The 17,912-nt window shown below is 45.0% G+C and overlaps 1 protein-coding gene across 5 annotated transcripts in view; it reads left to right on the top strand.

The window, feature by feature from the left end:
- The first annotated feature begins 4,876 nt into the window (after positions 1 to 4,876).
- Map4k3 (mitogen-activated protein kinase kinase kinase kinase 3) overlaps positions 4,877 to 17,912 on the top strand; it is a 159,072-nt gene continuing 146,036 nt past the window's right edge. For all 5 annotated transcript variants that reach the window (XM_052186459.1, XM_052186458.1, XM_052186457.1 and 2 more), the window contains exon 1: positions 4,877 to 5,235. In XM_052186459.1, the coding sequence (XP_052042419.1) occupies positions 5,140 to 5,235 (96 nt within the window). In that variant the 5' untranslated portion in view covers positions 4,877 to 5,139. The remainder of the gene's footprint in view (positions 5,236 to 17,912) is intronic.

Below are 17,912 nucleotides of genomic sequence, written 5' to 3'. Positions count from 1 at the left end.
TTCCTGAGATCCTTCAGGAATGGAGACAGAGATGAGAGGCAAAGGCAGGTAGTGTGGGCCAGCTAGAGTAGAGCTAAGCCACCCCTCCTGGACCTCTCTGCTGCTACAAAAGCTAGTGAGACCCTAGGAGTGGTTCCTTTTCTTAAAACAAAAACTATTCAAGCTGGTCTGTGATAATTATCTCAGTACACCACACACACACACAGACACACACACACACACACACACACACACACACGCGCGCGCGTATATATATTCACATCATACACTGTAAACATAAATATTTATTGCTAATCATACTTCAGGATGACTTGAAAAATATAAGGTTTTTTTTTGTTGTTTTAGTTAAAAAAAATAAAGAAAGCTGGGGGTGTCACTCAGTTAAGAGCTCGCCTAGCATGTCAAAGTCCTGGCTTCATTCCCAAGCCCCACACAAAACTGGTTAATATGGTACAAGCTTATAGTTCCAACCCAACGCTTGTTATGAAGACAGGGGATTAAAAGTTCAAGGTTGTTCTCAGCCGCACAGCTTGGGCTACATGAGACCCTATCTCGAAAAATACATTTCACAAAAGCAATCAGACTTTTTAGACTCATTGCTCTTGGATCTTCCTGTCCGCATCCTGGAAACAAGAGTTAGGCTGGACAGATGGCTCAGTAGTTCAGAGATTATCCTGGGCTTCTAAAGGACCTAAGTTTGGTTCCCAGCACCCACATCAGGTGGTTCACTACTTGGCACTCCAGCTACAGGGGGATCTAGCGCCCTCTTCAGGCCTCTCCAGGGACACATGCTTACTTGTATATTATTTCACATACATGTCTGATTTTCCTCTCCAGTGTATGGTCCGGTTATAGTCTCTGAAAATAATTTAAATATGCATACCTGTGTATGGGTATGTTCACATGAATGTATCAGGTCCTCTGGAGCCAGCGAGGTGTGTCTGTGAGCCATGCTATATGAGTAGGGGAGCTGGATGAGAATTCCCTAGAAGACAGTATGTATTCTCAATCTCCAGGGCATCTCTCCAGCCTCAGCAATCTTTTTTTTTTTTTTAAATATACATTTTTCTAGGTGTTCCTTTTGCAGAGTCACTAGTGTATCAAAATGTGAGTGGTAGTGATGGTCAATCGGCAAGGCTGTAATCAGTAAGCCACAAAAACAGACCAGTAAAAATGGGAACTAGTATGGTGATCAAGAAATTTCTCGAACAGGGCCCCAGGAGAGCCTGGCTACCGGTCTGGGTCTGCTGGCAACGGCCGGTGTTACCCAGGGCAGCTTTTTCACATAGCTCTGCTGGGCAGTGCTTAGGATGGCGACGTAGGAACCCGAGGCTAAGGCGCACTCCTGGAGAACACCATCTCCCCTTCTTTGCCTGACTACCCTCAATACATTCTTCAAACATCAATTTTGGCATCAGCTCCCAATCTTCCAGTGTGTACTAATGCTGTTCCCTGTGATTCTATGCTTCTGGTTGTTTTTGTTTTCCTGTGGCTATATACTGTATGGCAAGCATATACTTACTGCCTTCTTACCCCACCTTCCCCTTTCGTGCCCCTCCCCCTTCCTGCTAATCCTCACTGTCCCCTAGGCAATTTCACTTCCACTTTCATTTAATATATACACATATGATTTTCTGTGACTATATACAATGCAGGAACTACAAACACAAGAAAATATGATATTGCCTGCCTGAGACTGGCTTTCTGTCTCCAGTTGCATCTATTTTCCCACAAATGACATAACTTCAGACTTCATTATGGCTGAAAACAATTCAGTTGTGTATATAGACCACATTTCTCGTATCCATTTCTCTCTTGATGAACACCTAGGCTGGTGCCATAACTTAGCTATTGCGAATTGTGCTGCAATAAACATCAGTGTGGAGCCATCTCTGTGATTATGCTGATTGGGAATCTTTGGGTAAATGCCCATGAGGGGTATAGCTAGGCCACATGGTAGATCTCTGTCTAGATTCTTGAGAAACCTCCATACCAACCCCTTGGTCCGTGTTCAGGCCAGCACTCACTGTCGTTTCTTTCTTTCTTTTTTTTTTTTTTTTGGATTTGTTCCCCCCCCCCCCCCCCCAGACAGGGTTTCTCTGTGTAGCCCTGGCTGTCCTGGAACTCACTCTGTAGACCAGGCTGGCCTCAAACTCAGAGATCTGCCTGCCTCTGCCTCCCAGAGTGCTGGGATTACAGGCGTGCGCCACCACCGCCCGGCTTGTCGTTTCCTTTCTTGCTGACATTCTGACTGGCGTAAGATGGAATCTCTGTGTGGTTAGGACTTGCTTTTCTCTGATGACGGGTGAGGATGGCCATTTTCTTTCCCATAAGTTTATTGGCCACCTGTGTTTCTTTGGCATGTTCATTTCTGAAACCCATTTATTGACTGGGTTGTTTGTGACGTTACAAACTGCTGGATGGCAGGTGCTTTGGATCTTCTGTGTTCTTTGACCACCAGAAATGAATATCCATTGCTAAGTCATTACAGATCAATTTAATTAAAAAAAAAAGCATTACACAAATTATGTATGGCTTATTGTAAGAAAAAAGAGACTATGGTGGAATATGTTATGGAAATGGAGCAGACTAGTGGCTAGGAACCTAGCCTTTGCCATTAAGCTGCCTCTGTAAAAACTGACCTTTCTCATGCGACCTTGAGTAGCTTAATTAGCCTGTGATGCTATAAAAAGGAGATAATATGATCTAAGCTATCAGATTGCCTTGTGAGTTAAATGAGATAATACGTGGAAAGTTATCTGCTCCTGGTAAGCCCTCAGTACCGGGAGATACTGCAGTTTCTTCCACGTTACAAACTTTCACTCACCGGATTTATCTACTGATAAGGTGGATGCCTCTACTCAAGCAACAGTCAATCTAAGAGTGAAACCACCCAGATGGTTTCTAAGAATGTTTCTAATCATAGAAGAGGAAAGCCCTTTCTCTCATTCAAAGTGTCCGATCATTAGTGTTACTTGTAGCAAAGTAGAGGCAATGTGGGGGCGGGGTAAAAAAGCATTGTATTTAGCTGTATAGATAGATCCCCAAAGGAACAAAGTATTTTTATTCCTTGTGAGCAGTTAATTACAAAAGACCTTTTTTTATTTATGGCCTAACCCATATGGCAAACCGGGCCCTTACAAGAAAATCTGTCTCTCTGGAAAAAAAGGAGTGGTTAAACCCTGCCAAAATGGAACAAACAAAACTTAGAAGCCTGTTCCAATCCCACTGAAATGTCTTTTCCCTTTGAAAGAAGCCTATTAGTGATGCAAACACTCGGTTATCTGCAGAGAAGATAATCCCAGCAAACAAAACAGTGAAACCTTTAGAACTTTCTGGTGCAAGCCATTCAGTCCTGGAAACTTGGCTTTTTTTTTTTTTTTTTTTTTTTTTTTTTTTTTTTTTTTTTTTTTTTTTTTTTTTAAGCACAGAAAGGGCAGAGAAAGCAAGCAGAGCTGGTCCTGATTTGGGAGACTTACATCTCCTTATCTGAATCCAGGACTAATTATCTGCCTGTTTAGCTTAAAGAAGACAAACAGTTCTCCACCCACAGCACACGCAGAAGACAGGCCTGCTCTCCAGTCCCTGCTAGTGCCTTCAATCCCTAAGAAACCTGGAAAAACTATGCATGGTCCTGAGTAGCTCAATATAGCACAGCCTTAAGGTTTATCCTGAATTAATCCTATGACTTGTACTCCTGGGGGCAGATATGTAAGCAACACTGTCACAATCTGAGGCTTTAGGATACCTAAACACCGTACAACTGGAAGGCTGTTTATGTGGTACAGAGAGGGCCATTTCCCAACAGCTTTTAGTCAATTATTCAAGTAAGCACACGCATCCTGACTCTAGTCACGGTTGCTGCTGCACTTGCAGCAATGCCCCCCTCAGCTTCCTAAGTGCTTGGATGGCACCACGTCTGGTTTGGAGCAAACATTTGAGAATTTAGTCAATAGGTAATTTTACTGTAACATGATAAAAAATTGTAAAAAATAAGAGGCCGTTAACTTTAAGTAGTTTGTCCAAACCTTAACAGGTTTGATGAGACCAAGTTTCTGAGAAGGAATTAGGCATTAAGGCACATTAGTCCTTAGGTGTGGTCCCTAAATAGATTTTTGAAGCAAAAAAATCTAACGGACTGCCGGAGTGGTCTTCGGTGACTTGGTTACAGCTTTTGGAAATGCGTAGTAAAGTTTACTGAGAAGCCAACATGAGCCTTCCATTGTCTACATCCTTTCTTGAATAACTTTTTACAGTCTGGACATAAAGCTGGCTATCAGGATCTTATGCTGGGTGGAGCGCTGGGCAGGTAAAGCCGCAGCTACCTAGCTTCGGGATGGTCACGTGTTTACATTTCAGGTGTGGGAATAGATCTTGTCCAGGCCACACCCTCTGCAACCTCCCCTATCTGTGGGTTGTCAGACAGCTTGCGTAGTCCCCGCCCCGGGCTTTGAAAATCCAACCTTCTCCCTGGACAGAGGTCAATCACAGCTTTGGCTTTGCACTGCTCCCCGCCCCCTATACTCTCTGCACCCCTGTCAAGCCAACTCCAAGAGCCCAATTGTCACTGTCCTCTCGAGGGTCTTCCTCACCTTTCTGATGGGGACCTCCTCCCCTAAACCTAGGAGAAAGGGTCGGGGCTCTCGATTGTAGCTGCGTGAACCTGCTCCTAAAAAGTTGGGGAATACCATCTTGTGCTAGGGCTCGGGCCACAAGTAGCAAGTCCAACTTTGTTACCGGGAGTCTTGTTGGTCCCGAGCTTCCCGATGGGCGCGCAAGCCGGGAGCGCGCAGGGCCTGCCGGGAGCGCGCGGCCTCCGGGATGGCGGCTGCGCAGTGGTGCGCGGGCCGGGAACGGGAGGGCGGGCGGAGCGGCGGGCGGAAGCCATGTTGGAGCTGCACCCCGAGCGAGGGGCTGCGGGCGCGCTCCTCTCCTGGTGGGTGTGACCCGGCTCCGCGCGGCGGCGGGGGGCGGGGACGCCAGGCGGCTCGTCGTGGTCGGCGGCGGCCGCGGCGTGCAGCCGGGCGATTGTGACCAGCGGCGGAGCCGGGCCGGCCGCGGGCGCTCCCTCCGTGCGGCCCCCCTGAGCGCCCCCCCTCCCCGGGCCGGGAGGGAGGCGGGGGGCACCCGGGGCCCGCCATGAACCCGGGCTTCGACCTGTCCCGCCGGAACCCGCAGGAGGACTTCGAGCTGATCCAGCGCATCGGCAGCGGCACCTACGGCGACGTCTACAAGGTGAGGGCAGGGGCGGCCGAGCGGGGCCTGCGCCGCCCGGGCGGAACAAAGAGGCGGGCGTGGGACCTCAGCCCTCGGCGTCCTCCCCGGAGCTGTGCCCGAGACGCGCGGTCCCGGGAAGGGCTGCCGCCGGAGCCGCGGCGCTCCTGGGAGTGCGGAGCGGGGCTGGGAGCTTGTTGCCTGGGCAGGGTCTGTGTGACGAACCCGGGTGCCGGGGCTTGGCGTTTGACAAAGCTACGTGCCTCTCCGGGACCTGGATCGTCGGCCCGGCTGGCTGGCTGGGAGCTGCTGTCCGCCCGGGCCTGCTGGATCTGCCCTAACGCTGGGCAGCCTCCTTCGACAGCCTTAGCCTTTAGCCTCTTAACATCTGCCTGTGCTTTAGCCTTTAGCCTCTTAACATCTGCTTGTCAGTTCCTTGTAATTTTCCAAGTAGTCATGTTGTTTTGTAAAAAAAGAGATGTGTTTTTGGAGGCAAGACAGCAACTTCGGGTTTTTTTTTCCTTTCTCCAAAAAGAATTGGATAGTGGTGTTTGTTTTTGTCAGTGACACATAGGAATCAGGTGTTTTTCCTTGTTTTGTGAATCGAGTATCTAGGAAGAGTATTGGTTTGACAATCTTAGAATTCAAAGCTCCTTAGCAGGACAGCGTTTCTGTTGCAAAGGGACCATTTCTAAATGTAGGAGGATAAATCATTCTTCCCAGGCCAGCTCAACTCTTGGCCTCGAGGAGTCTGCCAAGAAGGGAGGCGGATAGTGCCAAAGGTGGCAGCAGTTGTGATTTAGTTGCCTATCTGCTTACTTGGTAACTCAAGTTGGGCTCCTGTTTCCCAGAACACCTGAGGATACCCAGAGTATGACTATGGAAAGTTTAGTTTTCACTTTATTTTTGCCCATGCTAAAGCAATGGGGTTTTATTTCCCTAATGGAATGTGTAAGGTAAGTTAGCCAGTCCCTCAGGTCTTTTGGAGTGATATGCTTGGTTCCTTCACATAGCACACCGCTTGCTTTCCTCTATTGACAAAGGTGTCTGGAGCCCAACTCCAGTGTATAACTTAACCCAGATTTATTTGAAGTTTTTTTTTTTTTTTTTTTCTGGACAAGAACAACATTAGACAGCAGTTTCAGTCACTTTATTCCGGGTGTATTCTGTCCTGTAGAGAGGACAGTGAGGGACTGGCAAAGGTTGCTAGCACAAAACAAGGGGGCCTGGTTTGTCCCGCTCCAGTCTCTCAGCTGCTAGACAAGATCTGGAAGGTGATAAGGCACTGCTCAGGGGAATGGCGAGTGGGGACGATGTCGCATGGAGGAATCATGATCCGAAGGCCAAGACACCAGCAGGAAAAAGCCACAGGGATCCTGGCTGTAGACCCTGGTTGCCAGCGACCTTTAGCTGTGGGACTTAGGGGAGTCATGCCAGGGAGGTAAAGTTAGATATGGGTTTTTCCTTTCTTAAAAGAAAGTGGTGTGTGTGTGTGTGTGTGTGTGTGTGTGTTTATGGAGGCTGGAAGAAGGCATCAGAGCTCTTGGAGCTGAAGTTCCAGGCGGCTGTAAGCTACCTGACATGGGTACTGGGAACCAAGTTTGCATCCTGGAAGAACAGCCCATACTCTCAGCTGCTGAGCTGTCTTTTCAGGCCCCATTTTCTTTGCTTTTCATTTTATTTTTCAGTATACAGGATTTTGCTGTGTATCTCAGGCTGGCCTGAAAGTCATACTCCTCCACCTATGTCCCCTGACTGGAAGAGGTGTAGACATGCATGACTGCCTCCAATTTAGCTTTGGACTTCTGGGCTGAGGTTCAGGCTTGCTTGAGTTAGATCTTCAGAACACAGGAAAAGTATAATGAGGATACCAACTCCAGAGTTGTCCTCTGGCCTCTACAGGAGTTAGATGACATGCATTGCACACACACACACACATATGAGTATACAGACTTTTAAAAGTTCCCTGTCATGATATTCAGGGTGTATTGGAGGGAAACTGCAATTAGGTGGCTTGGGATAGTCCTGGAAATAATAATGGTGTTTTAGAATTTGGTCTTGACTAAGAAGGTAGAAATATACCTAAATCCAAGAGCTAGTAACTGTCTGGGGGAATCTGATTATAGTAGATGAAAAGTTAAATTTTCTGTCTTATAAGTGGCAACGTGTACAGTTAAGTTTTGGTGTGTGTGTGTGTGTGTGTGTTTCTAGTTCTTGAGGTAGGTCTCATGTTGCCCAGTCTGACTTTGAAATTGTTACATAGCCAAGAATGATGTCTTACCAAGGTTATAGGTAGGTTTCTGATAGGAATAATTAACTATGTATTTACTATATTTAAAAACAATCCTAAACAACAAAACCAAGAAGACAATTTGATAGCACATGCCTGTAATCTCAGCTCTTGGGAAGCTGAGGCAGGAGAATTCTGGCCACTAGTTCAGCGCCAGCCTGGCCTACATGGTGAGTATGGGTAACAGAATAAGACTGCCTCGAAGCAAACTCATTAAATATAGGTGGTAATTTGCCCGACTAAAAAGAAAAAATTCAAGTCTGTAATTCTTGTATCTGAATGTTACAGAAGCCTGGCTTGTGGATGCAGCTCGTCAGCCATTACTGATGGAGAGAGAGGCTAGCATTTCTGGAGTGCCTGCTGTCTAGCACTCACCTACTGAAAGCTTCCTCCCTACTCCTGCAACCATCGTGTGAGGCAGATGCAGTGACGAGGGAGGCATAGGGAGGTTTCAATAACTTTCTAAAGCTGGTGGACGTGGATGGCAAAGGTAGAAGCTGGCTGGTTTGTAGGCTGGATTCTCCACCAGTGGGAGGTACTGTCCCTGTAAACATGGACAGATTATGCCATGCTAAGTTTCCCAGAGAAGAAACTGAGGCTCACTTGCCTTGGGCATTTGGACTGTCATACGCTCTGAGTTTTGGCTCCTTATTCACTTGATTTTGTAGCTTGCCAGTACACAGCAGAAAACAGAAGCTTGATTGTGGCCTGTCGGACTCACCACCAGAGACCCTGGTGATCCTGGTGATAGCTCTGTCCCAGAGAATCACTGTGTAGTATCTGCATCATACCTCCTGCCTGCTACATAGCCCAGAGCTGAACCTTCCTTCCTTTTTACAACCAAGTCATGCTGTGAAGACACACCTTTTCCACATTTGTTTGGCTGTTAGATGTTTCTGACACACATGCCACTATGAGCTGGAGAAAAGTGTTGTTTCTAAAAGCTGGTGTATAAGTGTTGCGCCTTAAGCTGTCAGTGAGTAGGCGCTAAAAATGGAATGGGTCTATTAAGTAAATAAGTTAGACCTAATTATAGTAATTCTTGGAAGGTTGGTGTTTCAAGGGATTTTTATTTTGAAAACTCTTCCGCCCACTAAAGTAACACAGTTGCTGTATTTGTAGCTTGGTTATAAAGTGCTGATCTGGGCTGTTGGGGATCTGAGATCCAGCAGCTGTGCAGTTCCTAAAACACACTTAGCATCACAGGACCACTTTGTCTGTGGCTGTTCTTACCATCACAGGTTCAATTCCATGGTTCCTAAGTGTGAACCTTTTAGATGAATGTGCTGTATCGCGTGTTAAAGGTTGACATGGATGTAAGCATTCTTTATGTTCTCAATGAGAATGTAATGAACATCGATTTGCCATTGGAAAACCTGTATTGGAGAAATTGGGAAGTTTTATAGCGTTCATACTCTCGGCATGTAATATCTGCATGTGTTGTACTGTCTTCTCATAGACAGGACACTTTTTCAGTTTAGTTTAAATTATTCCTACCCCTGCAGTCTTTGCTTTCCTAGGTCTATTTTAGGAAAGACTACCTGCTCAGTAGCCTTGCGGCTGTGCCCAGGTCTGGCCGAACCCTGTGTTCTCTTGAGCTCTGTCCCTTTGCCTTGCACTGACCTTGTTGCCCATTAGTTGGGCCTCAGTTTGACAGTGTGCTGGGGCTTGAGTCGTTGGAGCCATCTCAGATTCTCTAGATTTCAGGCCTTAGTCACAGTCTGTACACAGGTGATCTCTAAGCATTGTTGGATGCTTCAGGGAAAGGCACGCCATGGGGATAGTAAAGACGCAAGAGGCAGTGAGAGGGCTCAGCAGGTAAAAGCGCTTTCCTTAAAGCTTCACAGTCTGAGGTTGATTCCACATAACGGTGAAGGAGGAAACTGACTCCATAGAGTTGCCCTTTGACCTCCACAAACATGCCTTTCAACAACAATAACGATAATAATAATAAAGGTTTAGGAGTCCTGTGTTAAACCTGCCCAACTCTGCATGACCCAGCAAACTTGAAGCTTAGCCTGGTCCTGGGGCTCTTTTGCTCTATACCTATTGCTTCTCCTTGAACTAGTATCTTGTAGGCATACTTTGGAAATGTTGACAATATATATATATTTTTTTAATATACGTATGTTTGAAAGTCATTGCCTCAGAGGTAAAGTTAAGTTCCAAAGTGTAGTTAAGCTCCAAAGCCCCACTTATGTGGCCATCTATATAAGATTTGAAATAGATGGGAAATTAGATAGAAAACCCTGAGACACAGGCCATAGAGTCGGAAAATCAATGTGTAGTATTTAGAGAAATGTGTGCTGGCTTCCTTGTGATTGTGTCTTTCAAGGTATCCAGTTGTCAACGAAGACTAGTTTTTCCTTTACAGTTATCATTCACAAAAATAAAACTTTGTAAGAATCTCAGGGTTTGGTTGGTAGTTTGTTCATTTGTTGGTTTGAGGCAGGCAGTCTCTTAGCCTAGTCTGCCTCCTGTGTGCTGGGATTGCAGGCTCTGCTACCACACCTGGTGGGACTGTTGTTAACTCTCACTTCTGATGAAGAGTGTGAAGACTTGCAGCACTAAAGAGCAGCTGGGCCCTAGCTGGAGGGCTCTGCTCTCTTTTACTTCTGTGGAAGCAAAGTCTAGAGCAATAGTTCTTGACTTGTGGGTCGTGAGCTCCTTTGTGGAGGATGTCAAATGACCCTTTTATGGGGTCACCTAAGAACATCAGAAAACACAGATATTTATATTATAATTTCTTTGTTTCCTCATTCAAAGTTCCCTAGATGCCTCAAACTCTCCACAGCCAAGCTGTCTGTGGCGTCATGGCAATCTGAAGAGCACGCTCTAGAGCCAAGCTCCCTGTTGTAAGCACCTCCTCCCTCCATGCCCCATGCTCCTGTGCGCCTTAGGTCCTTCTGTCCTGATGGGATGCCTGGGAAAGTGTTAGGACTGTCATGGCCAATGGCTGCTAGTGTGACGACATCTTTTTCCTGTACCCTCACTGCACTTCCTGTCTCTACTTAAGAATCTCTGCCTCTCTTCCTGGCATCTAGATGGTTTGTCTTCTCATTTCTAGCATGTCTCGGTATATGGTTAATATGATAAAGCATACTCTGTTATAGTCAGTACTTGCAAGTTCTGATATCACTTTTAATAAGTCTGTGTATTACCTTCCACCCACTGTCTATCTTTCTGGGAAATATCCAGATTTGGTAGAACTGGAATATTTGGGGGGCCTTCATTAGGAATACAAGTAAATTAGAATTAAACAATTTACCACCAAAAGTGAATGCATATTTATAATGAGAAAAGATATCCCAACAAAGTATTATCAGCAAACTCAGAGGAAGGCCCCTTTCTCCTGGGACTTAAGCATCTAATTGGAAGGTTCATTGAGCTAGTTCCTGATAGCCGCCTGGCACTGTCCACACAGGTCCCTCTGCGTGTCTCTGCAACTCTGAGCATCCAGAGAAACCGTGCAAGCACCAGGCTCTCCTTTGGTTATGTTCATAGAGTTCAGCTCTCATTTTTTCTGAGTTTCTCATTATAGCATGTGTCACTACCTGTCATGTCTTACCAGAGCGTAAATCCAAAACAATTTTGCTTGATTCAGTGCTGTATCTTGAGGGCCTAGAAGGGTGACTGATATGTAGAGTCTCGGGGAGTATCTGGAATGAAGAAATATGTGGACACAGGAGAATAGTAGCTGCATGGGTGTAGGACAGACCATTGTTTCCGACTGGCAGAGCTCATAGCACAGTGCTGCTGGTTCTGTCCTAAGGCTTTGGTAGTGGGCACCGACCCTCAACCATTCAGATCTGCAGGTCTAAGCAAGGCCCAGAGTTATCATATGCATGAGAAGTCATTGTTGTTTTATGCTGAAGATTTAATGGCTATAAATAAGTGCGTTGATAACCCCCTAATCCAACACTCTGAAGTACAAAATAGTCGGAAATCCAAAGCAGTGTAGCGCTGATTGATGACCAGTGGGATTTTAGTCCTGATCTCACTGGTGCATCCTGGATGCAGGCTTGCTGAGGGAACAGTGACATTCCTCTGAGTCCTCTGACCAGGCACATGAAGCAGGTGGACTTCATCTGTAGATTTGGTCCTGAGCCCGAGATCTCACTATACATATGTGATATTTCAGTGTTTAGAGAAATCAGAAAAGAGTTTGTTCAAAGTACTTGCTAAGGGAGTCTCAATTCTAATAAACACACCACTAGGTCCTTCTTTAAATGTTGCTGCTTGAAAATAGGATTGAATTTTTAGGAAAAGGACTTTGCTCAGCAATAGGAAAAATAAAAACAAACCTTAAATTCAAGAAATGGGATCGTGATTTCTTTTTTGCTGCTGTTTGGCTTTTACAGTTCTTTTTTATTAATTTGGAAGAGGCTGTGTATCTGTTGCAACTACCTCAACCTGAGATTCTAGGTCCGGGTCCCCAGGACAGCAGTGCTGGCTGCCTCTGTCCTGTAACTGTATAGCTGGTTTTCAGTAAGACGTTTTTGTTATTATTGTTGCTTAAACTCTTCCTAGGAATGTGAAGTTGTAAGTTGTTTTGTTTTTCTGTGTAAATCTTCCACCTGTCTTTGCTTGAACTCTCTCTTCACTGCTTATAGGTTAAAGGATATGTGCTTAAACCCAGTACTCAAGGCTCAGTGGTCTCAAAGAACCAGGAAGATTTAGGTGGCTGGGAGGAGACAGGGAAGTGAGTGGGTAGCCACCCAGGTGCTGTGAAATGATGGGTCAAGGTTTGAGAACAGGAGGAGAGATTGGCAAGCCTGGAAGGCATGTGGGCTGGGACGCAGAGGGAAAGATTTGCCAGCAGGGCCAGACTTGTTGAAAGCTAGGGGGCGTGGGGTAGATACCACAGCATGGGCTCAGGGAACACAGAAGGCTTGCCTATGGGAGTAATGGTGCTAGAAGTGTCCTGTAGTATTCTGACAGTCATGACAGTGGATCTGAGAGGAAGGGCAAAAATACTTGCTAGAGAACCCTGACGTTGTATATATGAGTGATAGCCATTGGTGTTCACTACAGTAGCAAATATAGCTGTGAAATAAAAATATTGCTAATAATGAACCAGTCATATTAAAATAAATCACATTTTAATGAAAAATAACTTCTCTAAACAAAAAATGGAATGAGAGTGGCCTTGCTGTATGTTTTGAAATGTGTTTACTGTCTGATTAAAGCGAACAGAGTCTTAGTCCTACTTTTCTAGCCTGTGGCAGTGTTTGACTGAAGTACATGAAGAAGATCTGGTCTCACATATGTGGAGCTGGAGAAGACATAGAGTATTTGTGGATCTTCTCTGATACTCTGTCCCTTGAGAGGTGGTGGATTCCTTAGGGTTAATTGTCCTTGAAGCTAGAATGGCAGTCAGTCTACTTGCTGTCATGACCCAGTTGCCAACTCTCCACCTTTGTCATACCTACATGATTTTTTATCGTCATGCTTTGGCCATTTGGAAAAATGCAGGTTTCCTATGCTACCTGGGTCTTCTTCAAATTCCCCAAAGAGGCTTTTTATGTTCTCTCATTAGAAAGGTCTGAACTGTGTTTCCCAGGAGTCTGGTTCTCCTTGAAAGTCCTAGCTGGATGCATGGCTGCCACAAATGCTCTCTATCAGTTGTTTCATTGACGTGACAGATGCATTTAATTCATTTTCAAGAAAATGTCTGTCGTCCTGAGCAGCCCAGTTTGCCTGTGGTCATTTGAGTAAAGCTGTTGACTATGGAGAAGTGCCTGGGCTTGCAGCTCAGTCGCAGAAGAGCTGGGGTCCTGCAGCTGTGTCTCGTGTGTCCGGCTAGCTTCATCACATAGGGTATGAGGCAGCATGGATTACAGGGTCAAGATTTAATGAAAATAGTAATGTCGTACTCCAGCAGAGACATGCTTTGGTAAAGACAAGATTCCCCTCTCTGAATGTGTGGCAGTGAGGGACACAGGAGCGCTCCTTACTGTGTGTGTACTTCCTTGGTTTGTGCTAAGGGTTAGTCACGGTGGCAAATAGCATTTTTGTATTGTTCTGAAAATAGTTTTGACTTCCGGACCAAAAAGAATCTCAGGAAGTTTCGGGGATCCTGGGACTGTGCTCCAAGGTTATTTGAAGTAAGCTAAGGATAAGTTTTAAGCTTTGTCACTATCACAAAATGCCTGAGAAAACCAACTGAATGGAAAGGCAGGCTTAAGCTTGGCTCATAGCTTGAAGGGTTTCCATGCCTGAGCACTTAGCCTGGCCCCTCTGGGCCTGTGGGGGGCAGTCTGTCATGCTGTGGTAGTGTGTGGCGCAGTAGTGTGTAGAGGCTTGTCCGCTCACAGCAGCTCAGAGGCAAAGAGTAACAGGAAAGGGACTGGGTCCCAATCCCTTTTAAGGCTTTGTACAGGACTGATGAAATCAGGTTTTTGTTTTTTGTTTTTTGAGGACTGAAGCATTATTAGGAAGACATGAAAAGCTCTGACCTCTTTTCAAAGAGCTACAGATTCAGAGGGCAACCTCTAAAAGGATTACTGGATCAGCATATATATCTTATAAAAAATAAACAATAAGAAAAAATAATCTTTTAAAAATAGATAAAGAATTTTAATGTGATGATATATTTTCTCCCAGTTTTTAGACACAAATATTTTACAAATTTGTTTACTATTGTATATTTTAAAAAATGTTATGGGGCTGGAGAGCTGTTGATCGGGGAAGAACAGGTCCTGCTCTGGTGGATACTTAGGTTCAGTCCCCAGGACCACATCAGGCCACGGACTGTCATCTCCAGCCCTGCTTCCAGGTGATCTCACGCTCTGGCCACCAGGGCACCTGCGTGTGCATGACACAGGTAAATAGGCAGGCCCCAGACACCTAAGTAGATAGCTCTTATAAAACTTAGTGAAGTACAGATTATATGTCTCAGTTATATGTTTTTTTGACAATATACATAGCTGTGTGACCCAGTCTGTTAGAAAGATGGACCATTCCATACATTTCCAGAACATTTCAGGAAGTAAGTTCCCTCATGTACTCCCCAGCTGAACCACACAGTAGTGCTGCCCCACTTTATCCCACAGTTCCTCTTGTGATTCTGTCACCATGAAGTGTCTTCTGAAGCTGAGTGTGCGTGGATCTCAGCTGAGAGCTTGGCAGCTGGAAACCAATTAGCTGTACACCCGGGCCCCTGTGGGCTGGCTCTCCTCTGTTAGCTGTACACCCGGGCCCCCTGTGGGCTGGCTCTCCTCTGTTAGCTGTACACCCGGGACCACTGTGGGCTGGCTCTCCTCTGTTAGTTGTACACCCGGGCCCCCTGTGGGCTGGCTCTCCTCTGCTGGTGTGGGCTGCACTCTCATGACTGCTTCACTGTCCCGCTTACTGCAGTTCTGAAAGTTGAAGTCAGGTAATGTGTGTTTTCTAGCACTGCTATATTTTTCACAATTCCTTTTCTATTTGCAGCCTCGGCTCTTTATACACATTTAAGGATTAGTTTTCAACATAAATATAAATGCTTGCTGGAATTTTGTAGGTAGGTTGTTTTTTTTTTTGTTTTTTTTTAAGTAACAGTAATTGTAAACTTCAGAAAGAAGTGTAGAACAGTCTCAGGGTCCAGCACTCAGTCAGTCATCCTGAGGGCCATAGCCTATCTGCACAGCTGACTGATACTCAGGCTGCTTTTACCAGCTTGTGTGTGCACTCATTCAAATCATCTTTGAGTATTATCATTTCACAATATTTTATCACATACATAGCCTGCTGGGATTTTGATTGGAGTTATGAGGGATCTGAAGATCAATTTATGGAGAATTAAGGTCTTACCATCACTGAATCTTCTTATCTCGGGTGTAATATATCTATTTATTTAGACATTTTAAAAACCTCATCAGTCTTTTTGTTATTTTTTAAAAATAAATAAATTTTATCCCTAGCTTATTCTGCTGATAGATACTACAACAAAAAGGTAATTATGGGATAGTCAAGGCAGTACATTAGTCATTTTGTGAGCCACGTCTTCATTTCTTATGACAGTCCTCTCCGTGCTAATGATGTCTGACCTTCTTTGGCTTAACCGTGTTCATTTTTAGCTCTGAGCATATGGACTTCTCTTAACATGGACAGAAATGAAAAGACTAGAAAAATGACTAAGAAAACCCACCTCTGTAATGTCAAAGATGAAAACAATGGCCTTATTTTTATATATGAGATGTTATTATATTTATACGTGTACATTTTGCAGAATGCATCTTCTTTGACTTTAGAAGGAAAAATGCACTTGGAGGTAGTTTCCTTTTCACAGGACAAACAAGCAGAGAGCAATGCTGGATGCTTAGATGAGCCCACCATGTCCTTTCTGATGCCCAGCGCTTGCGCTCTGATGTGAGGAAGCAGCTCTGGGTAGTGAGCACAGCTAAGTAGCATTTCTGAGGTAGATGGTGAACACTTAAGGGCAACAGTGGGGCTGTAGACTAGAAATCTAAGACTTCCCACAAACACTGATCTTGAGTTAGTGCTTAAAGAAAAGTTGGGTCTCTGTATGTAAAGAATCACAAAGTCAGTCAGAAGAATGTATGGGCTTGGTAGAGAGTTGGTAAATCGCTTGCCATGCAAGTGAGAAGTTCTGAGTTCAGATTCCTCCAGTACCCACACAGCAGCCAGGTGCAGTGGCACAGCCTGTGAGCCAGTATTGGGCAGGTTGAGATACAGGATCCCTGAGCTGAGAGGTCAGTCGGTCTAACCCAGTCGATGAGTTCTGGGTGTAGTGATAGACAATGCCTCAAAAAACTAAGGGTGAGAGCAACCGAGAGACACACATGCGTGCTCTATAAACATATGTATACATACAGCACACACACAGTCGCTCCTGTGGGACTGAAGTGGGCACAAATAATGGGTAACTTTTCTTAGTAAGAGGCATGTAGGGAATGAGATAGATAATGCTTCAGCAATCTAAGGTACAGCTGAGTGCCACTTTAGAATTTGCAGGGCTTGTCACATGGCTCAGCAGGTAAAGGCTTGTATCACCAAGCCTGGTGACTTGACTTTGATCCCGGAAACCCCCATAGTGGAGAGAACTGACCTGTGGCGAGCTGCCCTCTAATGTCACAATCATACCATGGCATGCACCTCCTCCACAGTAAATAAATAGAGTAAGTTCTTAAAAGAACTAGGAACACATCATTTGTTTTGTTGTGCACTCCAGATTCATTAGTGCCAATCTTGTCTTTCTTATGTTGGGAAGCTGTTGCTTGGTATTTGGTGACATTTCTTACCAAATTCTCTCCTCACCTGCTCAAAGGTCTAGCTTTTATTTTTATAGTTTTGAGGTTGCCCATAAAATGCCCACATGCATAGTGACTCTGGTGACCCTCTCTGTTCTGTTTGTGTGTGCTGGGTCTGTCTTTGGTTCCGTGCTGCTCATGAGTGGTGCAGGTTGCTGTGTGGACCTTTCCTGTCTACAGATGGCCATCTCTGGAGGATGTCTTCATGCTGACACAGTTTCTTGGCTTGCTGATCCTCCTGGCATCTTACTCCTTTCTGTACTTACTACTCAGTGTTGAAAGAATGTTTGGTAGGGTATTTTTTTTTTTTTTCAGTTTCTAAAATGAGGAACCATGTGAGATAAATATAATTCCACCCTCAAATATCCTTAGTTTCTCTTTGTTACCACCTTGTAGTTTGCTGGGACAGAGGTTTGCTGTCAGTTCCTCTGCAGCTTCTAACTCATCTGTCTTTTCTCTGATTGACTTTGAAATTTTCCCATTCACCACTGGCATCGTGAGGCTTCACCTATATTGTGTGGACTTATAAGCAGAAGTATGGTTTTTCTCTAAGCTGAAAGTTGTGAGGTAATTGCGAACTATTTGTTTCCTCTTTGTGTTCCTGAACCCAACATCTCCTTATTATTCTATATCCTTTTTTTTTTTTTTTTCTTTTTGAGACAGGGTTTCTCTGTGTAGCCCTGGCTGTCCTGGAACTCACTCTGTAGATCAGGCTGGCCTTGAACTCAGAAATCCGCCTGCTTCTACCTTCAGAGTGCTGGGATTAAAGGTGTGCGCCGCCACTGCTCTGCTCCTATCTTTACTTTTATTTTATTAGATGTGTATGTGTTTTGTCTGCATATGTGACTATGAGCCGAGCTTTGTGTGCTTGGTGTGTGAGGAGGTCAGAAGCAGCTGTTCCGAGCCCCTCCACAGTTACACAAGGGTGTGAGCTGCCATGTGTGTTCTGGGAGTCACACCAAGGCCCTGTGGAACAGCAGCCAATGTTCAGACGCTGAGCCAGCTCTTCATTCTCATCTCTACATGTTTTGAATTAATGCTCACAGTGTAGGATCATTGGAAACATAGTTGCTTTTTACATTATAATTATTGTTTCTAGAAGTTTCTTTTTAAAAATCCTTTTTCAAGTCTGTATATTTTTTTGCATAATTTCT

Source organism: Apodemus sylvaticus, chromosome 6 (genome assembly GCF_947179515.1).
Source record: "Apodemus sylvaticus chromosome 6, mApoSyl1.1, whole genome shotgun sequence".
Classification (NCBI taxonomy): Eukaryota; Metazoa; Chordata; class Mammalia; order Rodentia; family Muridae; genus Apodemus; species Apodemus sylvaticus.
The sequence above is the reverse complement of the archived record's forward strand: the minus strand, read 5'-3'. Positions and strand labels throughout refer to the sequence as shown.